At 36.7% G+C, this 23980-nt stretch overlaps 1 protein-coding gene across 1 annotated transcript in view; it reads left to right on the top strand.

Annotated features, from left to right (window-relative positions):
• The window catches only part of Il1rapl2 (interleukin 1 receptor accessory protein like 2), a 1139514-nt gene that overhangs the window by 603404 nt on the left and 512130 nt on the right, over window positions 1-23980 (top strand). Inside the window, exon 3 of the mRNA XM_070038998.1 lies at window positions 14566-14839. Coding sequence (XP_069895099.1) covers window positions 14566-14839 — 274 coding nt within the window. The remainder of the gene's footprint in view (window positions 1-14565; window positions 14840-23980) is intronic.

Raw genomic sequence — 23980 nt, 5'->3', positions numbered from 1 at the left:
TAAAAAGACAGTAACAATCCATCTCTTAGGTAGTAGGACAGAAGGAATTCACCTATACTTAGCCTTTTGTGTACCATACAGATCTTCCCTTGATTGGATAAGATCAGCCCAGATTTGGGATTGCAATACACTCTACTGACTGAAAGTTAATCTCCAAATATATATTTACAGAAACAACAAGAATAAGGTTTGATCAAATGACAGGGCATTCTGTGAACTATTAAATTTGATGCATAAAATTAACCATCATGGTCACTTAAGAGGATGTCTTATCTGTGGTTAGGACATAGGGATCTTTTAAGATCCCTCTTTGCAGACCATCTTCAGGCTCAGTTCCTCCTTAAGGTTTATGAAAACGCTATAGAGTCAACTGGGCTAGTATTACAATTTTACAAATAAGAACATTAGACTCAAACCCAGATATATGTTCAAATTGTCCTTTCAACACTTAAATATAACCTTTGTACAACTCATTGAATGATACAGCTTTCTAAGGTTGAAATAGCGCCTAAGGCCAAACACACTTTACACTTCTTCCTATTTATACCTGTACATCCAAGATTGCATTATAGGGAGTGATGAGCTAATGAGATTATAAGATCCATAATAGTAGTATCTCTGTAGGATGTTTGTGACTCCTCCTAAAGTATATGACACTCTAATGCAGAACTATATGACTCCTAAAGGACTTAAAAGTTGAAACAAAGGTGGCAAAAAAAAGTCTCTTTGGTTAAGAACCCTTTGAATTTCTCTCAAACTGAACAAGGCTGTGGATGGCAGTGGTGGGAGGAGGTAGTAGCTTCTGCTTTTTCCCTTCTATAAACTATAATGGTCCCAGGCAGTCAGGAAGAGCAACAGGCTTTTTGTGCTAAAGCTTTGAAAGCTATCAAACACCAGATAAGGATCTATCTCAGGTCTCCTCTCTCAGCCACCTCATGATATTGCAATCAATGTCATAAAGGACAGAAAGTATGCAGTCACAGCTGCTGCTTTGTTGTGAAAAGCTTTCATACAGCTTGATAATAATGACTCCATCCAAAGAGTTAGAAAACAAACGGAAAGAGTCCTTTGAATCTTTTGTGATTGTCAGCTGGAAAACAGTGTGCAAATATGATGATGAGAGCAAACAAATTACAAACAAGTATATGAAAATATTTAAACATCTTAAGGGGATATTATTAGAATAATGAGCTAATTTATTCTTTGCAATATCAATGGAATTATCACCACTGACATGCATTGTTTTCAATAATCTACATGATCATTGCTACCATTCAATATTTTCTATATTATAAATAATATTACTGGTAAGAATTATCATTGTTAAGTTATAAGTCAAACTATTTTCTGTTATTAGTATTAACAATGAATACTTTGGGAGTGCTTATTAGATGTTACTTACTGTTTGTTCTGAGGGCCTGACATGTATTCATTATCAAATCACAGTACCCCTAGGAAGTAGACACAGGTATTATTTGTTGCAGATGAAGGACACCAAACTGCAAAGAGTCCATACCCTCACCTAAAGCAAAGTGGAGCCACAGTTTTGTCTGTAGAAATGGGTATAGGAAGAAGATGGTGGGCTGGGAAGGTGGCTCAGTTGTAGAATGCTTGCCTTGCACGGATGAGGCCCTGGGTTCAATTCCTCAGCACCACATAAGCAGAAAAAGCCAGAAGTGGCACTGTGGCTCAAGTGGTAGAGTGCTAGCCTTGAGCTGAAGAGCTGAGGGACAGTGCCCAGGCCCAGAGTTCAGGCCCCATGACCGGACCCCCCCCCCAAAAATGGAAGAAGATGGTGAGTGTAATCTGATAATGGTAATCTATTAATCATTTGTGATCTAGGTTATATATGAGACCCATAAACTGAACTACAGTGACTAGTAGTGAAGGAAGAAGGGAGAACAGGACCAAATGGACATGGAAAGTTCTGGGACCTAAGATTCTCCCATCCCCAAGTGTCTTATACACAATGTGCAGAACCATCTTTTCTGGCTGGCCATCTAAAGAGGCATTCTCAAACCCTTTGGATTTTTTGAATGTTTGTTTTCATTGTCTTTAAGTAGTTGTACAAAGGAGTAGCTATTCAACATACCAGTTTATGACTTCAGTGCAGTCTTGATCAATTGCAACCCCTTACAACTTTCTCAACCACCTCTCCCTACCCACCCCCTTCCTTTACTTTTCTTTACTTTTTTTCTTTACTTTTCAATTTAAAGGAGCAGTTATGTATAAATGCATTTTGATCTGAGTCATCCCTTCAACAACTTCACCCCCGTTCGAACTATCCTTTCCCTTATTTTTCTTAATTTTGTTGTATATACAATAAATTGATTGCATTCTCCCCTTCCATTTGTGTACCCTTTTCCCCTTGCTTTCCTTATTGGGCTTTGACTTCATCTTTCTTTCTTTCTTTTTTCTTTTCTTTTCTTTCTTTTTTTTTTTTTTCGTCATGGGGCTTGCACTCTGGCCTGGGTGCTGTCCCTGAGTTCTTCAGCTGAAGTCTAGTGCTCTACTACTTGAACCACAGCACCACTTCTGGTTTTCTGGTGGCTAATTGGAGATAAGAGTCTCAGGGAATTTCTTGCCTGGGATGGCTTTGAACTGTGATGCTCAGATCTCAGCCACCAGAGTAGCTAGGATTACAAGCATGTGCCACCGGCGCCTGACTTGAGTTCATATTTCTAAAGAAATGTATTCATTACCTTACTTATGTAATTGTAACCCCTCTGTTTATCACCTTTACAGTAAAATAAAGTAAAATTAAAAAAAGAATTATACTATTTGAGCTTTCCATAGAATCTATTATACATCATTTAATTTATTTGTAAGCATTTGCATACCACCCATTGTGTTTTCTTACAGATTTATAGGCACATTCTATCTACCATAAATGATCAAAAACATGCATCCTTTCTTTCTCTGGGTCTGGCTTACTTCACTTTAATATAGTTTTTTCCCATGTCTTCCCACTTCCTTATGAAGGATATAATATTCTTCATTTTGATAGGTGCGTACAATTCCATTGTGAACATTTACCACATTTTCTTGAGACCTATGTGGTAAGCACAGCTCTAGTAAACTCTACAGACTCACCCATAACTGAGTCATTCTAAACAACCAAGAGATAGGGTAGAGAACAACTGTAAGATAAATGGGGACTAGATGGATCTGAATTAGATGCATAGCAGACATCAGCAAGAAAACGGTATTCCTGTCATCTAACTGGCTTTATAGAAAGAATTTTTTTATGGGAACAGCAAAGATGGTTGTCTATTGTATATTGAGGAGAAAGACACTGAGTCTGTGGATCCTTATCCTAATGATCCTAACCCTGACATTCTGGGTTCTGTGACTTTTAAAGTTACTCAGTAGAATCTAAGTAATCATAACAACAAGGTATGGTCTGGCCTTGTTAGGTGTGCTCATGTAAACCCTGATGCTTTAGCTTCTAAAGCTCTTTCATCCAGGCTTCTCCTAGCTTTGTGAAACTGATGTCAGGTGGTATATATTAAATTCTGAGTGCTGAAAGCAGTATTTCCCACTCTTCCTTTTTCAGTTTTTAAAAGGCTCCATTTCACCCTCTCACTACGTATAGAGGGAATTTCTGCCTCCAATTTCTTCCTATTAGGCACTGGTAAACCTGTATTGCATTAAGATATCTCCCCGTTTCTTTACCTCAACTTTGCCTTCACCCAGGCAACATCATCATTCATGTTTTGATCCCCTAGGGATGGAGACTTTCTCCATTCACTCAGCAATCTCATAGGCAAAATCAATTGATCTGGACCTTATCCAAGTAGATATTGTATCAGATGCATGCAGCTTTGGAGTATTGTACCACCTTATGATGTCAAATCCTAGCCACATAGACAGCCATAAACAACCAACTGTTGACATGATGTATCTTTCTTTCAGTGAGGAGGGCAGAGTGGTAGATATGATGAAGAGGAGGATGGGGAAAGAAAGAAAAGAGGTATTGTTATTTATTTATGAACAAAAGGAGTAGGATCTTTTCTTTTCAGTTTTCAATTTTAACCTGGACTAATAGGAAGCTAAGATCCACACTGAGCAATTAATGGATCTCTGGGAAGTATTTGCTGTGCACCAACATTATACGGGGGCCTTTGACTTGAGCTAGTTCATCTGAGTCTCCTGACAAGACAAGGGAAAGATTTGTTCCCACTACAACCTTGTACACTGATCACTCCATCTCTGGCTGGATCGCTATTTCAGTGCCTCCAACATCAGTCACTTCCTGTGCCAGTGAGCATTTTAGAGGTGACACAGTGGGAAAGTTCCATTCTCTGATATAGCACAACAATAAGATTGCTATAACTGGGATTAAAAAACATATTATGTGTAGTTCATACTTATGATAGTAGAAATGGTTAAGAGAACAGAATCTGGACTCAATCCAGTTATAGGACCTTAGGCAAGACATTTAACCCCTATCTCAGTTTGCACAAATATAAATTGGAGATGTCTATGATGCATAATTCATAAGGGTAATGTGAAGATTGAGTCAATGCATGTGAAGCACTTAAAGCAATGGCTGATCCATAATAAGCAGTTCAGAGCCTCTCCTATTATTAATATTATTAACACTATTATCTTTATTAATGATATGTCCTAGTTCCTAAGTCACTGAAACTTAACAAAGACACTGTAAGGTATGAATTTCTCACTAATTTATAAGGAATGATCACTCCTCACAGTAGCATTAATTGCAATTATAGTTTTAACATGGATGAAACAATAGCAGTATCTGTAAGAACTCATAATTATGCCCCCTTTTCAGATGCATACTAAGCATCATATTAATTATTGTAATAGCAATATAATAACAATTATCACTGTTTCAAAATTATCTGTATTTCACAAGCAACAATGAATAATACTTTTCTTATCCATTATTATGATAGATGCTGAAATAATGCGGTGATAACATTTACCATGTTGTATAATCACAGTATACCATTTCCCAGAGTAGAAAAGACAACAATACTAGCCTTACCAAGATAGTGGTTACTATAGAGTTTTTAATTATTTTTTACTTTTAGGGCTGGAGATTGGATACAGAGCCTTGTGCATGGCAGGCAAGTGCTCTTTTACTGAGATACTTCCCTAGCTCACTATGAATTTAAAAAATGATACAGTAGCAGCAACAATGCTTTACTTCAGTTGTCCTGATTGTGACAAAATGAAAACTGAACACTAGAGTTTCTTAACAGTATGCATAAGATTAATTCTATTTATCAGTCATTATTTAAATTGTTATACTTACTTTATAGTTCATAGGCTTTATATAATAGTTAATACAATTATGGTCATTGATTATGATTGATGCCATCATTTAATTGTGACCTTAATTGTAATAATTGACACAATAAAGTTTAAACAAAGCATATCACACACTTGAGATTTTAGATGCACCCCATCATGCCAGGCTTATTGGTCGAGATGGGAATCTCATTTTAGTTTTCCTGGGCTGGCCTCAAGTCGTGATTCTTCTAAGTAGCTGTGATTGGATGCCACCATACTCATGCCTCAAATGTTTTATCCATTAAAATTTAAGAAGGCCAACCAGAAAAGGATATTGCAACAATCCAGAAATGATATGAAGAGTGCTTATACTTCACCATCTTTGAGGATACAGAGAAGTAAGATTTTAGTAACTTTGGAAATATCAGGACATAATGTCTTATGGGAGGGGTAGGAGAAGGTCAGTGGGAAGGGAAAGGCAAAATTCAGGGATGACTCCCCAATTTTTGGCTTAGATGCCTGTGAAGGAACATGGGAGGCAGGGCACTTTTGGCAGAGAAAAGAAACTCACTGCCAAGCATCCCGGATTTGAGGCGGCAGCAGAAAGGCTGCTAGAGGGGTTACTGCAGTGCTGATTGCCTGTCTCCCATAGGCATATTTGCTGTCCCTGCCTTCACACTCACATCAGTGTGTCTAAGGAGAGCTACCAGCTAGTGGCCATTTCGCAGAGGGACTCATCAGGCCTCAGGAAATTAGTAGAGGAGCTAGTTGTAATGCCTCCATGTGACTTCATCCCCAGAATATTACTGAGGCTTGTTCATTGATAAAGATCAAACAAATGATCTTGACAAAGCATTGCACAGATCCTGTAATGGGAGGGAAATAAATATGGTTGTCAACCCATTATTAAGCATAATGACTAGGTTGAAATGATATGAGGGACTTCATTTCAGTAGAACTTTCTCATTGACGAGCAGCAGGGGGTAAAAATGTGAGAGGGAGGCATATAATCTAATTCATAAAAATGCAAAAAAGCTTTTAAAAACCCGAAGCAATAATCATTTATTGTATTTATACAGTCAGAGCAGTGAATCTTCTTTCTTTTGATGGATCCTCAAGCACAAATTAAATTAAGACATCAGTATTTTTCCCACATACTAAACTTTATTGAAAAAGAATTGATGAATAATTCTCTTCATATTTCTAGGTTTAAGGCAAATAGGCAAATATCTAGCAAGAACGGTACAAGCTGTTCACTGCTTATGTCCTACAGAAAGCAGACACAAGTCCACTGTAACAGATATAAATAGAAAGAAAGCAGCCTTTAGGTGTGAAGGGCATGAAGGAAATAGAATGCATTCAACTCTCACATTAAAATATGAAAATCAAAATTATATATATATATATATATACAATAAGTATAATATAGAATTAGTTCAAATGCTAAGATAGCATACATTTCTATTCCTTGATTATAATGGTAAGATTTGCATAGTCATCTCCAGATCCTTAATTCTATCTATCTATCTATCTATCTATCTATCTATCTATCTATCTATCTATCTATCTATCATCTATCTATCTATCTATCATCTATCTATCTATCTATCTATCTATCTATCTATCTATCTATCTATCTATCTATCTATCTATCTCTCTATCTATCTATCTATCTATTGTTATGGGGAAAAGAGTCCACCACTGAGAGACAGCCCCTTATAAAAAGATGACTTTATTGGAGAAGTGGACAGCTGACTGGCCAGGGACGCAGTACAGACTCAGGAGCTGAAACTGTGACCCTGAATGGCCTACAAGGTAGGGTTTTTAGAGGCAATATCCATGCGGTCAAGCCTGGCCAAACACAGGTGGCCAATTGGTTCACAACACACACAATGGATTGCATAGTCAAGTTAGGCCACATGCAGGTGGCCAATGGAGTTGCAGTCTATCTTATACTAGTTGTTTAAACTATCCTATCATTTTGGTTTGAATTGGCACACGAATTTCGAGGGCAAAAGGTGGGGCTTACTGTAAGCAGGTAGTATTGTCAGTTGAACAAGATTACAATCTATCTACTTTATTGGTCAATCTTTAACTGAACATTCAAGGGTGGGTTAGGTTGTTAAGGAGAGGGGAACTAGATGCATTTTTTTTCGTTCCAGGAACTAGGCCCTTTGGAGCTAAGATGTGGCCCTGTGATTAAGGCTGTTTTTCTAGTTTGAACATTGTTTAAAGGTTTTTAGTCACCACCCTTCAAAAATGGAGTCAAAACCCTAAAACAAAGGCAAAGTTCAAAATGGAATCATACCAGCTTGGGCCCATCTCAGGGTCCACTTCACTATCTATTCTGTTTGTGCCAGCTCTGGATGCATTCCCTTAGTTTTTTGTTTAAGGCTGACAATGTACTACTTGAGCCACAATTCCACTTCTGGCTCTTTGATTAATTGGATAGAAGAGTGTCACCGATTTTCTGCTCTGGCTGACTTTGAACCAACATCCTTATGCCTTAGTCTCTTTAGGATTATAGGTGTGAACTCCTGGCATCCAGATGATTAATTTTAAATAAATTGATAGGATGAGGCAAAAATTATTCCAAGGTTTAGACCTCACAAAGTACATGGGTTAACATTTCATTACATTGTAGACACTTCATATAACACACAGATAAATAATTGGCATGTGTTACTTGATGACTGGTAGCCTCATATTGATTACTATTTAGAGATAAAATATTAGTCAACTGTAAAGACCTACTCCTGGAAAGGCATAAATTATAGAGAACACATAGGATAATTTGGACATTGCTGTATAAATTTTAACATTTTACTAGCTCACAAGCTGAAAGGAGGAAAAGGAAGAGGAAACAGAATATAAAGCACACAAAAATTAAGAAACCAGGTTCTGAATGCTGGTGGCTCATGCTTGTTAATACCAGTTACTAAGAAGGCTGAGATCTGAGGATCACAGCTTGAAGCCTGCCTTGTTAGCCAGCATAAGCCAGAATATAGCTCAAATGGTAGAGTGCCAGCCTTGAGCAAAATTTAAACAACAACAATGTGAGGACCTAAATTCAAGCTGCAATACTAGCATATATATATATATATGTATATATGTATATATATGTATATACGCACACGTATACATATATGTATACACACACATACACACATGCAACACAGGTTTTGGAGGGTGTATTCATTGTTACAACTTGAGCCTTCTCAAGCAACTCACCTAAGCTCTATTTTGTTTTCAGCTTATTGAAATGGGAATAGTGTTTCTCCCTTTCTATAGATAGAAATAAGAAATATATGCAAACAACAAGGCACCTAACACAATTCCTAGCTGTTGGAAGTTAGCTACAGTGAATTCCTGTAGGTGCTGCTGTTGTATTTTTTTGAGATGAGTCATTCAAATGGTGTGTGTGTGTGTGTGTGTGTGTGTGTGTGTGTGTGTGTGTGTGTGTGTGTGTGTGTGTGTGTGTGTGTGTTTTGCCTAGTTCCTTGCTTTGAGAAAGATCTTAGTTATGTTCTCAACCTTTGGTTCTGTCATCTACAATGGTGCATATAGGTGAGGTGGATGTTCTGCAATTTCCTTCCCAGAAACAGTTGACCACTAACAAATCTTAAGCTTTAGAAATTAGGCAGGGAAAACCTGTACTATGCAAAAACTTGGGCAGCTCGCCCTCTTGTGGTCATTTTGTGAATTGCCCCCAATTGCCCTATTAATTTACAAGGAGAACGGCTGATAAGATAGAATGGGATAAAGTTGATTTGTTTTTCCCCACTTACCTGGCTTAATAAATCAATTTGTTAATCAAGAACACATAATTGATAAGCAGCTTGTGGAAACATACCAGTTAATGTACTTAGATTGCAATACATACATATCTTCATCAAATTTTCTAGAGTGTGCATGTGCAAATTAGCCATTTTGTCTAATAGTTTCCACTTATTAGGGACAGAAAAATCTAAAATTAATGATACTGTACTGAAGTGTAAGTCTTAGTCTTCTGTCCACACTCTCATAAGGTAATTGTAATGTACATTAATTATCCTGCACTCAAAATTATTTTTCCCTTTGAAATAGTGTTTTAATTGTTAATACCAGCTCTTGTCACAGGATTCATAAATGTATCGTGGCTCTTTGTTTTGTACCAGACAGGTGCTTCCAGACTTATTCTTCTGGTTGTCTTGAGGAGAAAGAAGGAAGCATGTCTGCAAAGAGGCGAAATAGGCTGGTTGATAGGGTCCATCTAGGACACTTTGAGGGAGCCGGCACTAGTTTTCACTACAAAGATCTCCCTGTGATAAAAGTGAATCACATGTATGCTGCTGTGGCCTTATATGCACTCTATATATACTTCTTGGTTTAAACCTTCATGTCAAGCTCCCTTAGCACACACTTGTTTTGAAGATGGCAGTGGAAGTGATTGAAATAGAGGCCTACTTTTTAAAAAGTAGCTTTCTTCATTCTGTTATAATTGTTTTCAAGAACCCAAATATTAAAGCATTTTTTTCTGCCAGGGGAAAAACAAAGGAGGAGGCAACCATGATTGATAAGAAATGTACTCATTACCTTGCTCATGTAACTGTAACCCCTCTGTACAGTATTTTCACAATAAAAAACTTATTTAGAAAAGATTAAAGCACATAATAAGTTTGGGAGAGTTATAGAGATCTAAATGAAGAAAACAGACATGAGAATATAAAGGAACACAATTGTTCATTTTAAATATCCGAATTTCTATCCATAAGACTAAAGAGTGAGCAGAAAAATTGGGAAGGTAGAAATAGTAGATATTTTTTATGTGGACAGGCATATCTGTCACTCTATTGAGCAATTACACAGCAGGGGTCAGGTATGTACTGGGGACACACAATGTCTCCCTCAGTGCCTCTTTCCAGGCTAATAGTCAGTAAGGCCCTTTATTAACTCATCAGTTGGCAAAGTCAGTCTACTTGGAAAAAACTTTTCTCAGAAACCTTGTATGTAGCCTCTGCGTAGCCAGCTGCCATTGCCATTGTGAGCAGAATAGGACTTGGCAGCACCATGAGTTGGAGCTCTGTGCTGATGAGGTCAAGTTCACAGATTGGTTTCTTCTGTGGACTTTTCAGTTCAGCTTCATAACCAACCTGGCCACCACCTGCAACTTTGTCAGCTGTATCACAGGCTTATTCATTCTTCTATTTGCCGAATATGTATGGAGGATCAACACGAAAAAGGGTCTGAAAGTGTGATATGTTATTATTATAAGTGCTTCATGACATCTAATGACACTTGCAAAATTAAGTTGTATGTGATCATGCAACTTTTCTTGCCTTTTTACGACCTCCTGACATCCCTCAGATCCTGCCTCTTAAACTTTGAGATGTTCAATTGCTTCATGCTGGCTTTACACCTGACCTTCTAGGCCTCTTATCTAGGTCTGTACTTCTTAGTTGTGTCACTCTTCTCAACGCTAAAAATAAATTCACCAGATCTTATTTCATTCATTTTTTGCCTGCAGTAGGGTTGCTAAGAATAGAAATCCAATCAAAACAAATCATACCACCTTGTTAGAATCTAGGAGTAGGCTGATGTTCCTTAGATATAAGACTCTATTCAATACCTTAGCTCCTGGGAATATATTTCTAGTGGACAATATAGGTTTCAAGTGGGAAAATATTTGACAACAGGCAGGCCTCCACATATCCTGAGTATCATGGCCTTTGTCTATTTTACAGAAAATTAGCTTAGATATCTTGAGAGATCTTATGGTGTGACCATGTACTATGAAAACTAAGAGACAGAACAAAGGGGATCAAAGTTATAAATTATTTTCTCCTTTGTTGAATTTTGTTGTCTGACTGACTACCTTATAACTTAGTACTGCCACTCTGATTTGCAAAGCAGGGGGGCAAAGGAACCATATGTATATTGTAATCAGGTGCATGTGGCTCAGGTAGTACTCAAGCCATCTGAAATGGCAGATAAATGTCATAAAGTGCTGTTAATCCTGATTGTTGGGACTTTGTAGCAATTGGTTTGATTCTCTTAAATACCAAATATTTTCTCATTACCTATGAGCCAAATTACCACTTGCAGATTATAAAGATACAGACTATGCAACAGATCAATTAGAGGAGGTAACTAAAATAAATTTGAGGAACACAAGAAACATAATGACCAAAATTCCAAAGTTCGTTTCTTATTTTTGTTTATTTGTTTTGAGATACAGTCTTTCCATATAGCTTAGACTGGTTTTGAACTCATGATCCTTCAGTCTCCTGAGTGATGTCAATTTTTTTTTGCTCTTGAGTAGTTATTTTGCCAAGTTGAATTTGTTAACTCAAAAACAATTACTGCTGGCCACTGGTGGCTCATTCCTATAATCCTAACTACTCAGGAGGCTGAGATCTGAGGAGCGTGGTTCAAGCCAGCCTGGGAAGGAAAGTCTGTGAGACTCATATCTCCAACTAATCACCAGAAAACAAGAAGTGGAGCTATGGCTCAAAGTGGCAGAGTATTAGCCTTGAGTGAAAAACCTCAGGGACATCCATAGGTCCTGAATTGAAGCCCCATGACTGAAATTGGCTGGAATGATGGGTCACATCTATAATCCTAGCTATTTAAGAAGCTGAGATCTGAGGATCATGCTTTAAAGCCATCCTAGGCTGATAATTCTGTGAGATTCTTAACAATTAACCATCCCTACAACCAGAAGTGGATCTATGACTCAAGTAGTAGAACACCAGCTTTGAACATAAAAATAAATGAGAATATAAGCTCCAGTACTGGCACTAAAAAACAAACAAAAACATTACTGTGTATCTTAGGGCTTGGAAAGGAAAATATTGAAATATGAGTCACTATTTTACTTTCTTAATGTTTGTTTTGTTTTTGCTAACCAACTTTAAAATAAAACCAGTAGAAAATATATTCTCTTAAAAAAGTAATATCCCTGTCCCTCAAGTGAATGCTTGCATGGACTAGTATTTCAGATCATTCCAAAAAAAACAATTATGTACAATTCTTGTCAAGATTTTAAAACAATAATATCACAGGTAGAAACACAATTAATATGGAGTGAATTTAAAGATTCCTAAGCAGTAGCTGGTAATCAGCACATATTTAGTTCAGTCTATTGAACCTCGTGTGGACAGTAAACATTGCTCATCAAAATTCATAGTGATAAATCTGGTGGGAGATGTGCTTCAAGTTATAGCACTCCAGCCAAGCAAGCGAGCCCAGCAAGCACAAGGCCCTGAGTGTAAACCTAGATACCAGTAAAAGAAAAGAAAACACAGTGATGAATCTGGTACCATTGAATCCTCAAAGAAGATTAAAATACTCTCCAGTACAAACTTAATGAGAGTTGTTTATCTAGTATTTACTTCTAGTAAATATCTCTTATATGATATGAAAAGATAAAACAGCTTATGTTAATAGCCCATATGCAGCAAGACAGTAAAAACACTGACAAGGGATGAGAAAGTACTCTAGGGTTGGATCTCAGTGTTAGAGACATAGCCTAACATGTCACAGGCTCTAGGCTTCCTTCTTTGACTGTAAAAAATACTAATATTAATTAATAAAATATAAAAGCATAGAGATGAAATATGTTCTTGGGCCATAGACTCCTTTGAAGATCAGAGGAAGATCAAAGTCTCCCTTAAGAAATATGTCTAGAAAATAAACACATTGTTTTGCCAGCACCCTTTGCCTGGGTGTCCTTGAACCCCAGTTAAATAACTCTTCTCATAAAGAAATGAGTCATTATTACAGTTGAGCTTTGCCTTTAGCTCTGAGCTTCCTGTCAACTGAGGTTAAAGATTAAATGCACTGGGTTACAAAGTTCTTAACATCTGCAAAAAGGAAACAGATCATTCCACAAAATTATGAGCAAAACATATAATTTTAAAATGACAGTGTTTATGCATTTTATGAAATAGTTATAATAAAGGATAAAGAAGGTAGGAAAATTTGATGAAATTCTTTAAAAATAATCTCTCAGAAGTAGAATGTCTATGTTAATTCCATTGACTAGCTTATTGAATTAGCCACACTATCTCATTTTTAGCCCTCTGGAAAATAGGGAATGTACTTTATATATCATTTTGGAGGAAGGAGGGTGCTGGTATAGAGGCTTGCATTCAAGGCCTCACATCATATTAATATTCTTGCTCACTGATGGTGCTCTACAACTTAAGCCATGTTTCTAGTCCAGAATTTTGCTGGTTAATTTGAGATAGTGTCTCACAGACTTTTCGCCTATCTTCTTTGTGGACTAAGATCCTCCAAGTCTGTCTCCCAAGTATAAAGGATTATAGATATGAGTGAGTGGTACCTGGCATTGTGTCATTCTTTAATGATAAATTTACCCACCTAATATTATTTGATTAATGTTGACATTAATATCTTATATTCTTTATATTCCTATGAGCAAACATCAGCTAAAAAGTGTGGGAGGCTTTAGGGTATGAAAAGAAATCAATTGTAATTGAATACCTGCTATTAATAGCAGGTCATATCATGGGAAAATGGCATTGTGTATGATAGCAAGTAATCTCTTTAGGTGCCCACTGTTCCAACCCCAGCATTACTCTCTCCAAGGCAAATCAATAAACCAGTGGCTATTGTCACAATTATAGGTCTCAGCAGTACAGATAGGAGTTAAGAAGATATTCTCTGGGATCAGAGCTTAACTGTCCATCATTTATTAGTTGTGTTACTTTGGGCCAGGTCATTAATTTCTCTGAGTCTCAGTGTCCTCACCTATAAAATAAGAATAAGAGAAATAATTTCAGGCTTGCTTCTAGGCTGTGCAAAGTTCCCTTGCAAATATTTATTTTGAGGGAATCTTGCCAAATACTCAGTTTGAGTCTCCACAAACCAACCTGTCAGTGTCATCTCAGCAGTTCTATTTCATATGATCCTACAAAGTAAATACTGCCTGGCTATCAGGAGCAATTCACTTGTTAGGCTACTTGGCTGGAAGTAGAACCAGGCTGTGGGCTCTGAGGACAACCCTATAGCCATCAGTACTAGAGTTCCTTGTAGGTTCTTGTCTACCTCAATCTAGAGGATTGGAAAACTCTTCAAGGCACAGTGCTATAATGAGATGTCTGTTTATTAAAGTATAAGTAAGCTAATGGACTATCCAATATGCTCCTTGGGAAGATCAAATTAAGTAATCTGTCTAAAACAGTTGAATCAGTACCTGCCTCATAGAAAGTCCTCAGGACATAATGGCAATGAATTATCCTTAACCATCCTCATGAATGATGTTCACTGCATCTCATGCCATGTCTGGTTTTCTTGCAGTGGATGGCTGTATTGACTGGTCAGTGGATCTCAAGACATACATGGCTTTGGCAGGAGAACCAGTCAGAGTGAAATGTGCCCTTTTCTACAGTTACATCCGCACCAACTACAGCATGGCCCAGAGTACTGGGCTCAGACTTATGTGGTACAAAAACAAAGGTGATTTGGAAGAGCCCATCATCTTCTCAGAGGTCAGGATGAGCAAAGAGGAAGACTCAATATGGTTTCACTCAGCTGAGGCCCAAGACAGTGGATTCTACACTTGTGTTTTAAGGTGAGTGCTGTGGGAAAATATTGCCCAGTGCCTTGGATAGTAGCCTTTTGCTTTTGATAGGTATTTGCTTCACATTATACCCTAGAGACTTTGCCTTTTTAAGACTATTTTAAGTAGTTGTACAAAGGGGTTTCAATTCAAGATGCCAGCTCATGAGGACAATGCATCTTGCCCAATGTCACCTCTCTCATCATCCTTTCCTATCTCTCTCAACCCCATACATCCCAGTAATTTACCTAGGTTAATATTCACATCTATACATTTAATGGTATGACTTTATCTACCCACCCTTCCTCTCTCCATTTGTCTGCCCCACTACCTTTGACCTCACCCTTCCAACGACACATGTTTCAGCTTCCTGGTATTCATTTTGGCCCCAGATAGTGTTTGAAAGGTTGCAGCACATGGGAGCTTCAGTAAATTTGATTCTAATTATCATTTGGAGCTACATAGCAGATTCTTATCAGATTTTCATAAAGTAGGATTCCCATGTACTGTGTGTGCTTATTTAATTTAGAAAATTTTGTGACTCATTTCTTTTCCAACTCCACCCCTGCCCCAGGGTCCTATATTAACGATTCTTTTTATTTTCCCATTGAGCCAGTTGGCTCAATGATCTTGATATTTAGCCATGAAAATGACCTCAAGAATCCTTCAATTCAAGCTTTTGCCTTTTTTTCTTCACTATGTTTTTTTTTGTAAAGGTGATGTACAGAGGGGTTACAGTTACATAAGTAAGGTAATAAGTACATTTCTTGTCAAACTTGTTACCCTTTCCTTATTTTTCTCCTACTTTCCCTCTCCTTGCCCCACCCACAAGTTGTACAGATCATTTCCAACATATTGCCTTGTGTATATCGCTGTTGCATTGATTCCTCCTTGTCCTTTGTCTCATCATTCTGTTGTTGCCTTTCCCTTCCCTAATTCAAATAAACATGTATGCAATACTAGGGTACCAAAATCAGATGCTGATATAGCCAAAAGGGAAAGCTACTGCACTGTTGGTGGGATTGAAAACTTGTTCAACCACTCTGGAAAGTAGTATGGAGGTTCCTCAAAAGACTACACATAGAGCTCCTCTATGACCCAGCAATCGCACTTTTGGGCATTTACCCAAATGATCACAAACAAGGCCATACTAAAGCCACCAGTATAGCATTATTTGCCTTTCTTGGTGGCAAAAAATCCTTTCAGATGCTTCTGGAGGATTTCTTAGCAAATGAGCTACTGGTAATAGTCTTTGTATAATTTTGAATGAGAATTTGACTCCACTGTAAATGAATATTCAGCATAGAACTCTCTAAATACCATCATCCTGAATTTGTGGGTAGTATACTGGGAAGATAATCAGACATAATTCTTGCTTAGAGGAAGTTTACAGCAGAAAGCAAGCTGTTTTGTCTTTAGAGATTCTACAATATTCTCTCCCTCCCTCCCCCTTTCATTGCAGTGCTAGGATTTAGGATCTCTTATCTCAGAGGCTGCATTAGGTATTAGGTAGCTGAGATGACATTTAAGTCACCTTTCATTTCTGCCATTTTGAAAGTCTCTGACCTTACTCACCAGGGAGCTGCACTCTACTATTTGATTTTAACTTCTTGGAAATACAGAACCTTCTTATTCTTGTCTCCTGTGGACTTTCACACCAAAGCTATGCAACTTCTTCATCAAAAACCCTTGGAACTCTTTGGCAAGTACTCGTTGTTCTAAAGGCCAGAAGAACAAGGTGGTGTCTAAACAGAGGACTTTCTTAAAAATCACTTTTGTGTACATGTAGAAGGGGTATGGGTAGAACAAATGGTGAGCTTAGTTTCTGTCCAAGGTAGGCAAAATCCACAGGATGTTGGCCAAAGCAATCATTTATCACATCCTCAGTGATAAATAGGCTCGTCAGAAGCTTTTGGAAAAATATAGAAGTAGATGTAACTCACCTTTAGTGACCAATAATTTTCCAGGATGTTTTCATTCTTTTCTTCTCATCCTCTCCTTTAAAATGTATTTTCTACTTTTGTTTCCTTGTTACTTTTAGGCATTTTCATACCCATATCACCTGTAGTTGATTATTGCAGCTTTGGGCACGATAAGATTCTTCATAATGCAAGTCCACCTCCACTTCTATACACACCGGCACAGAACTGCTTCTTCATTTCTTTTTTAATGTTCATTCTTCCACAAAGTTTTTAAGATAATTTTATGAAATGTAAGCAACCACAGATACAAAAGGAACTGTACAGATTCTAATGTGAAACACAAAATAAGTTGAGTTGAATCCTGTACTTTGTAATTATCTATTATTGTTTTTATTCCATGTATTTTTCATTATGCATTCTAATGTTTGAATTCTTTTTTACTTGTATATTAATAAGTGAGAATGGTTTGAAACTCTCATTTTTTCCCTGAGAATAAACTTTGTACTTCATGTTATTGTAACCATAACATTTTTATATTATAGAGACAATGAAAAAGAAGAAAATAAAACATGATGGACAGTTAAACACCAGAGAAACCATTCTGGTTGTACATTATACAAGTCTAGCTTAATCCCAATCCTCACTACCACCTGCCCCTCAAAAATATATTTTTTCAGGGCTGGGAAGATGGCTTAGTGGTAGAGTGCTTGCCTTGCATGCATGAGGCCCTGGGTTTGATTCCTCAGCACCACATAAGCAAAAAGAAAAAAGCCAGAAGTGGCACTGTGGCTCAAGTGGTAGAGCACTAGCCTTGAGCTGAAGAGCTGAGGGACAGCACCCAGGCCCAGAGTTTAGGTCCACGACCGGACCCAGAAAAAAAAAAAAAATATATATATATTTTTTTTTTTCTTCCCCCTATCACTCATGATTTGTGTTTGGTTTCTTTGTTGTTTTCAGAAGTTTAAAGTTTATTTCAAAGTTTTAGCCCATTATACAAAGGTTCTAAACTTATAATACATTAAAGAACTAATTATTGCTTAATGGCTTGACCCTACTTGTATGTTCAATGTTGCTAACCTCTCTTTTCTCTTCCCCTGTAATCCATTCACCTACACCTGGCAATGACAACCACTTATATACTCATTATAGGCATTTTTATATTGTAGTAATTATACAAATATATTTATAGAGATTCTCTTTTTATTATCTTACAAAGTAAAAGGAAGATTATATTTTTCTGAATTTTCTTTTCTTAATAAAAAATATATAGTGGAAATACTTCCTAGTCATTTGATAGTTTGCTCATTCTAGTGATAGCTTGGTTCACATTTTTGGCGCTTTGATTTAATCATTCATTTTCCTATTGAAGAACATATACTTTGTCCTTAAAGTGTATTGTTAGTCCTGAGTCCTGAATTTAGGACTTGGGTGCTGTTTCTGAGCTTTCTGGCTCAAGTCTAGTGTTTTACTGCTTCACTTCTGGCTTTTTGTGGTTCATTGGAGATAAGAGTATCAGATACATTCTTTGGCTGGCTTTGAATTGTAATCCTAGTATCTCAGCCTTCTGAGTAGATAGATTTACAAGCATGAGCCACTGACTGGTGCCCAGGTAAAAATCTCCTATTTATTTTTAAATAAATGTCCAACTTTTAGGACAGTTTTAGATTTCCAGAATTGTTGCAAAGTCCTTAACTTCCTTACATGTCTTCAGTTTCTCCTTAATATTCCATTTCTATTTCAAGACTGTATCTGGTATATAATGTATCATTTACTTGTAATGTGTCCTTAAGCTCTTTTTCAACTGTGCTACTTCCTCAGTCTTTCTTGCTTTTGATAACCTTGAACATCTGAGGTGTACTGGTCAGATAGGTTGTATAATGTGCCTCAATTGAGATTTGTTTACTATTTTTCTTGTGGTTAAACTGGGAGAATATGTTTGGGGGAGGAAGACCATAGACATAAAATACCATTCTCCTCATATCATATCAAGGGTACAGTCAGTATAAGTTACTGACGCTGATATTGACCTTGATTACCTGACTTGAGGTAGTGTTTGTCATTCTTCACTGTAAAGGTACTCCCTTCCTCCCACTTCTTTCTACCGTGTAGTCTTTGGATAAAAGTCATTATTCACAATCCCCACTTAGGAGTTGGAGAGTTATGTTCTACCTTCCTCAGAGCAGAATACCTACATAAATTATTTCTATTTTTTATTCATGGAAGATTTATCTATTCTCCCTACTTATTTATCTATTTATTCTATCATTTATTTCTACCAGTATGGATACATGGATATTTGTATTATGCAGTACAATTCTACTACATTTTTGTTTCTCAAATTCTCTCACACTTGCTTACTGGGAGTTCTTTCAACTCATTCAATTGTTACTTTGAAATAACTTCATCATTATGTGGATTGTTTTACTTTGTTAAGCATATCTATATATTTTTGAAAAATATTTTAGATTTATCTTATGTATTTCTTGCCTCAAATAAAAATTAAATGATTTTTCTTAGAACCCTAATTCTTTTTAGGAAACAATGATATTAGACATCAAAATTTGGATGTTACTTGAGAGTTACTGCTTCTGCTAGGTCCTCTCAGCTAAAACTCTACTTGCTTTTAAACAAAGCCTTGTACTGTTTCATGCACAAAAGCCACAGATGGTGAAGGAATACTCAGGATAGTGGAATTTCCTAGTGTTTCAAAAGTTTCTTCCTATAATTGATCCTTTTTCTGCCCATTAGGCTGACCTTCATATATGTTTTAGATATCATCCAAGTCAGTGGTTCTCACCTCAAACCTCAATCAATAGAAGAGAAATAGATGACATTCCACTGAGCAAAGGCTTAGATTTTTAAAAAAGAGGGTTTTCACTGGGATATTTCCATAGGTGCATGTAATGTACTACTTTGATCAAATTCACCTCTGCATTTACCCTTTCTTTCTCTCCCCATCCTTATTTTTTGGCAATGTTGGGTTCTGAACTCAGGACCTTTGAGTTTTTTAGATCATCTGATAAGATTATCCTATACATATACTAATTATTTCAAATAAGGAAAAGCATAGGACCTAAATTTCTTTGGGACTGGCTTATTTCACTTAATATGATTTTTTCCAAGTCTTTCCATTTCCTAACAAATGAGGCGGTATCATTCTTTCTGATGGAGGCACAGAATTCAGTTGTATATATATATAACCACATTTTCTTGATCCACTCATCTACTGAGAGGCATCTGGGTTGGTTTCATATCTTAGCTATGGTGAATAATGCTGTAATAAACATTGTTGTACTGGTAGCTTTAGTATGGTCTTGTTTGTGATCATTTGGGTAAATGCCCAAAAGTGGGATTTCTGGGTCATAGGGGAGCTCTATGTGGAGTCTTTTGAGGAACCTCCATACTGCTTTCCAAAGTGGTTGAACAAGTTTATACTCCCACCTACAATGTAGTAAGGTTCCCTTTTGGCCCCATCCCCTCCAGCATCTGTTGTTATTAATTTCTTGATTATATCCATTCTAACTGGGGTGAGGTGGAATCTCAATGTTGTTTTAATTTGCATTTCTCTTATGGCCATAGAATTTGAGCATTTCTTCATGTTTCTATTGTCCATTCTTATTTCCTCTTCAGAGAAGTGTCTCTTGAAGTCTTTAGCTTACTTGTTGTTGGGGTGGTTGTTTCTTTGAGGATCAGAAAACCTATTATAATAACAATTTTATCTTCACCACTTACCCAAACTGCCATTTTCAATCTTCAATTTCACCTACAATGTTAAATCCAGTGTCCAAGTCAACTTCAACCCTCCTATTATGTGACCTATCAGTGCAGTTGACATAGCAGGCCACTCTCTTCTTTGTGATGATACATGCTTTATCTGAGCTCCAGATAATCACTTGCTAATAGAGTTTCCACATTGTATCAGTCATTTCTTAAATTCCCCTCCTGACCTCTTAGAGGATCCTAGGGATATAAGCCCAACATCACCATACCTTCTGACTTTGTGAAAAAGATCATGAAATCTGAATGTTTCAGGTTTCCAAATTTTTAAATATACTAAGATTCACCAGTGGACTGTTTGCAAACTGATTCTGATCCTATCATTAGCCTAAAGAGTGATGATAGGGTAATCATGGAGAAAGTTTTATGTGGATAAAAGTGGAACCAAGGAATGACTATTCCTGTGGCAGTGTCTTATATTAATTTGGACTGCCTTCCAGTCTGCACTTGAACACTCAGCACTAAGTCCAAATGTGGCACCTCGTAGTATCTCATCTTAATCCCTTCTGTAGGTATCAGAATCTCCAAGGAATATACATTGCTCAGCACAGAAATTAATACTGTTAGCCAGCATATATTTAAATATTTATATTTTATCAGGCAGATTCTATTGCTACAGATTGGTGCTTCTTTTCTACTTACTTTCCAGTGAGGGAGGAAAGAGCATAAGTAACATTGTTGCAAAGTTTTTAACATTGCTACTAGTACTGAATCATATATATTAAGGGTATGCTATCTGGAGCTGGAATTTGAATTCCATATTTATTGCTGACTAGTTGTGTGAGTTAGAATATTTTATATGACTACTCAGGATCAACCAACGACTCATAGCTTGCAAACTACAAACTATTCGTTTTGATTCCAGCATTGACCTAGGGAATGATAGAATCTTATGGCTGTGTGCCTTGCTATCCTCACATGGAAAATGAAGACTCAATTAATTATGTATGTGCATGTAAGCATGAATTAAAGTGCCAACTCTCTCAGAGCTTATTTTCTAGATTGAAGGAGGCACAAACACACTTGTAAGCAAATCATCTATAAAACTGCACTCTATCACTAAGGGTGAGTGTAACAAAGGGATGCCATGTTGCAGAAGCAAGTTGGACGTTGTATGTAGAATGTTCCAGTCAAGAGCAATAGAAAATAGAAAGGTTATGAAATGGAAGCAGGTTTGCTATATTCAAGAAAACCAAAGAAGGTCCATCTTGATGCAGCCTTGTTAACCCAATAGAAACAGTAATAGATGAGCTAGACAGGCAGGCAGAGTTCAGACCTCTGACCTCTGAATAAGCTTATTTTTATTAGTAATCTGAGGCAAGTGGTGAATGTTTTTGTTTTTTCTAAACAAGAGAAACATGAATAAATTTCCATTTTTAAAAGATCACTTTGGTTGCCTTGTTAAGAATGGATTGTAGGGAGACAAGCATAGAGGCCAAATTAACAAACAGATGTAATAGTTACAATGTATGATGGTGATTGGAACTGAGGTGACAGCTATGGAAATATGAAGATAATGGACTTTACATATGTATTGGAGGATGAGCCAACAGACATATTGATGCATTATATGAGGGAAATAGTTAAACAAGAGATGACTCCTCCTTTGCTTTTGACTTAAGGCACAAAGTGACTTGTATTAACTAAGAGTGAAGACTTGAAAAGAGAGGAGTGAGTGCCTGTCTCACTGTTGACAAGCATCTGGTGCCAATGTTCATATAGAGTGAGTTTTCCACACCATATTTTCCTTTTATCCTTTTGTTACCATCACCATCTTTACTGCTGTGACTTTTAAGCGGTTTTGAGAGATATTATGTTCATCTTCATAATAACCACATGAGATAGTTCATATTATTGAGGATAAAATATTCGTAGAAGTCAAAGAATCTGTCTAAGATACATGGCTAGTTAAATGTTGGAGGTAGACATGAGCAAGTCCATCAGATGCCATAGTCTTAACCATAATCAATTTGTTCTACTGTCTTCTCATTCATTAGCTACCCTTCCTGTTCTATATAGAAGTATGAATTTACAAGAAATGAGGCGTCATTAGTTATGTTAATTCATGCCTGTATAATGTTCTGTCTTTCTTTTCTCAGTCTCTTCAGTGTACTGTATAATGGTAATGACAGAATTCTACTGATTAAAGATGAAAGCAAAAGACAGTGAAATGGATATTCTAAGTTAATGAAAAGTGAGGATCAAGTTAAAATAGGAATTTCAGAGATAGGACAAGACCACTTGATAGGAAATGGACTCATTACCTTGCTCATGTAACTGTAACCACCCTGTATAGTATCTTTACAATAAAATATATATTAAAAAAAAACTTTGTAACTGATTGTTCTATTGAAGTGCTTAGAAGTTTCTTTCCGTCAAAGAAGAGAGAAGTAGGAACTCTGTAGGAGGTATATCCGTAAGTAGATATTTCTTTTAGTCCTTTTACTGTGGTTCACAAATATTCAGCTCTTGGATATCACTTTAAACAAGTAATTATTGAGAACCTTCCATGTAAAGCTACTACAAAAAGCAAAAGTGAATGACTAGGCTCTTGATTTCTAACAAATCAAAAGAGGAATTAGGACATATTTACAATTATAATCAAAGAAACATAAGTAAAAGGACAAGATCTAATGTAGTTCAGCATAGAAATGCACATAGTTCAAAAGGAAACATTTCTAAAATTATCATAAATCTATAATCTTGAGCATTTATTACTTCCCATGGCAGGGAATGGGAAAACCATTTTAGCTCACCTCATAGAACACTTAAAAATGATTTTTACACACTGTTTTCATTCCCATTATGACAAATGCTGTAGCTGCCCAGAAATATCTCCTGTCATCCCTCAGACTCGTTCCCATCTAAAAACTCTGCCTGTAAAATTTCTCTTGCACATTTTCCCTCTTTTTTGCTTTCTTATCCTCTATCACTTGTTTCCTTAGTCTTGTAATTAGCTCTTATTCCCACTTTCTGATTTAATTTGGCTAAACTAATATTGCTCCTTGCAATCCATCAGCAATTTTTGTCTATTACTCTTATTTTTATGATAATTACCCAGAAATGATTTGCTGGCTGTACCATGATTCTCATATTTAGAGAGACTCCAAAGAGCAAAAAAAGAGGATATGTGTGTAGGACAAGAAGATGGGGAAAGCCTCAAATAGTAACATTTTTTATTTTATCACATATGATAGGAGGTAATATATGCTTTAAGAAAGACAGAGATGTTCGAAGTGGAGCTTTGGCTCAAGTGGTAGAGTATCAGCCTTGAGTGAAAAGGTTTACAGACAATGCTCAGGCCCTGAGTTCAAGCCCTACTACTACTACAAAAAAAGGAAAGAAAGAGGTAATAAAAGAGAAAGGAAGAAGGAAAGGAAGGAAGGAAGGAAGGAAGGAAGGAAGGCAGGAAGGGAAAGAAAGAAAAAAGAAAGAAAGAAAGAAAGAAAGAGAA

Source organism: Dipodomys merriami, unplaced genomic scaffold (genome assembly GCF_024711535.1).
Source record: "Dipodomys merriami isolate MVZ:Mamm:240054 unplaced genomic scaffold, mDipMer1.0.p SCAF_3, whole genome shotgun sequence".
Taxonomy (NCBI): Eukaryota; Metazoa; Chordata; class Mammalia; order Rodentia; family Heteromyidae; genus Dipodomys; species Dipodomys merriami.
This window is presented reverse-complemented; position numbering and strand designations above follow the sequence as displayed.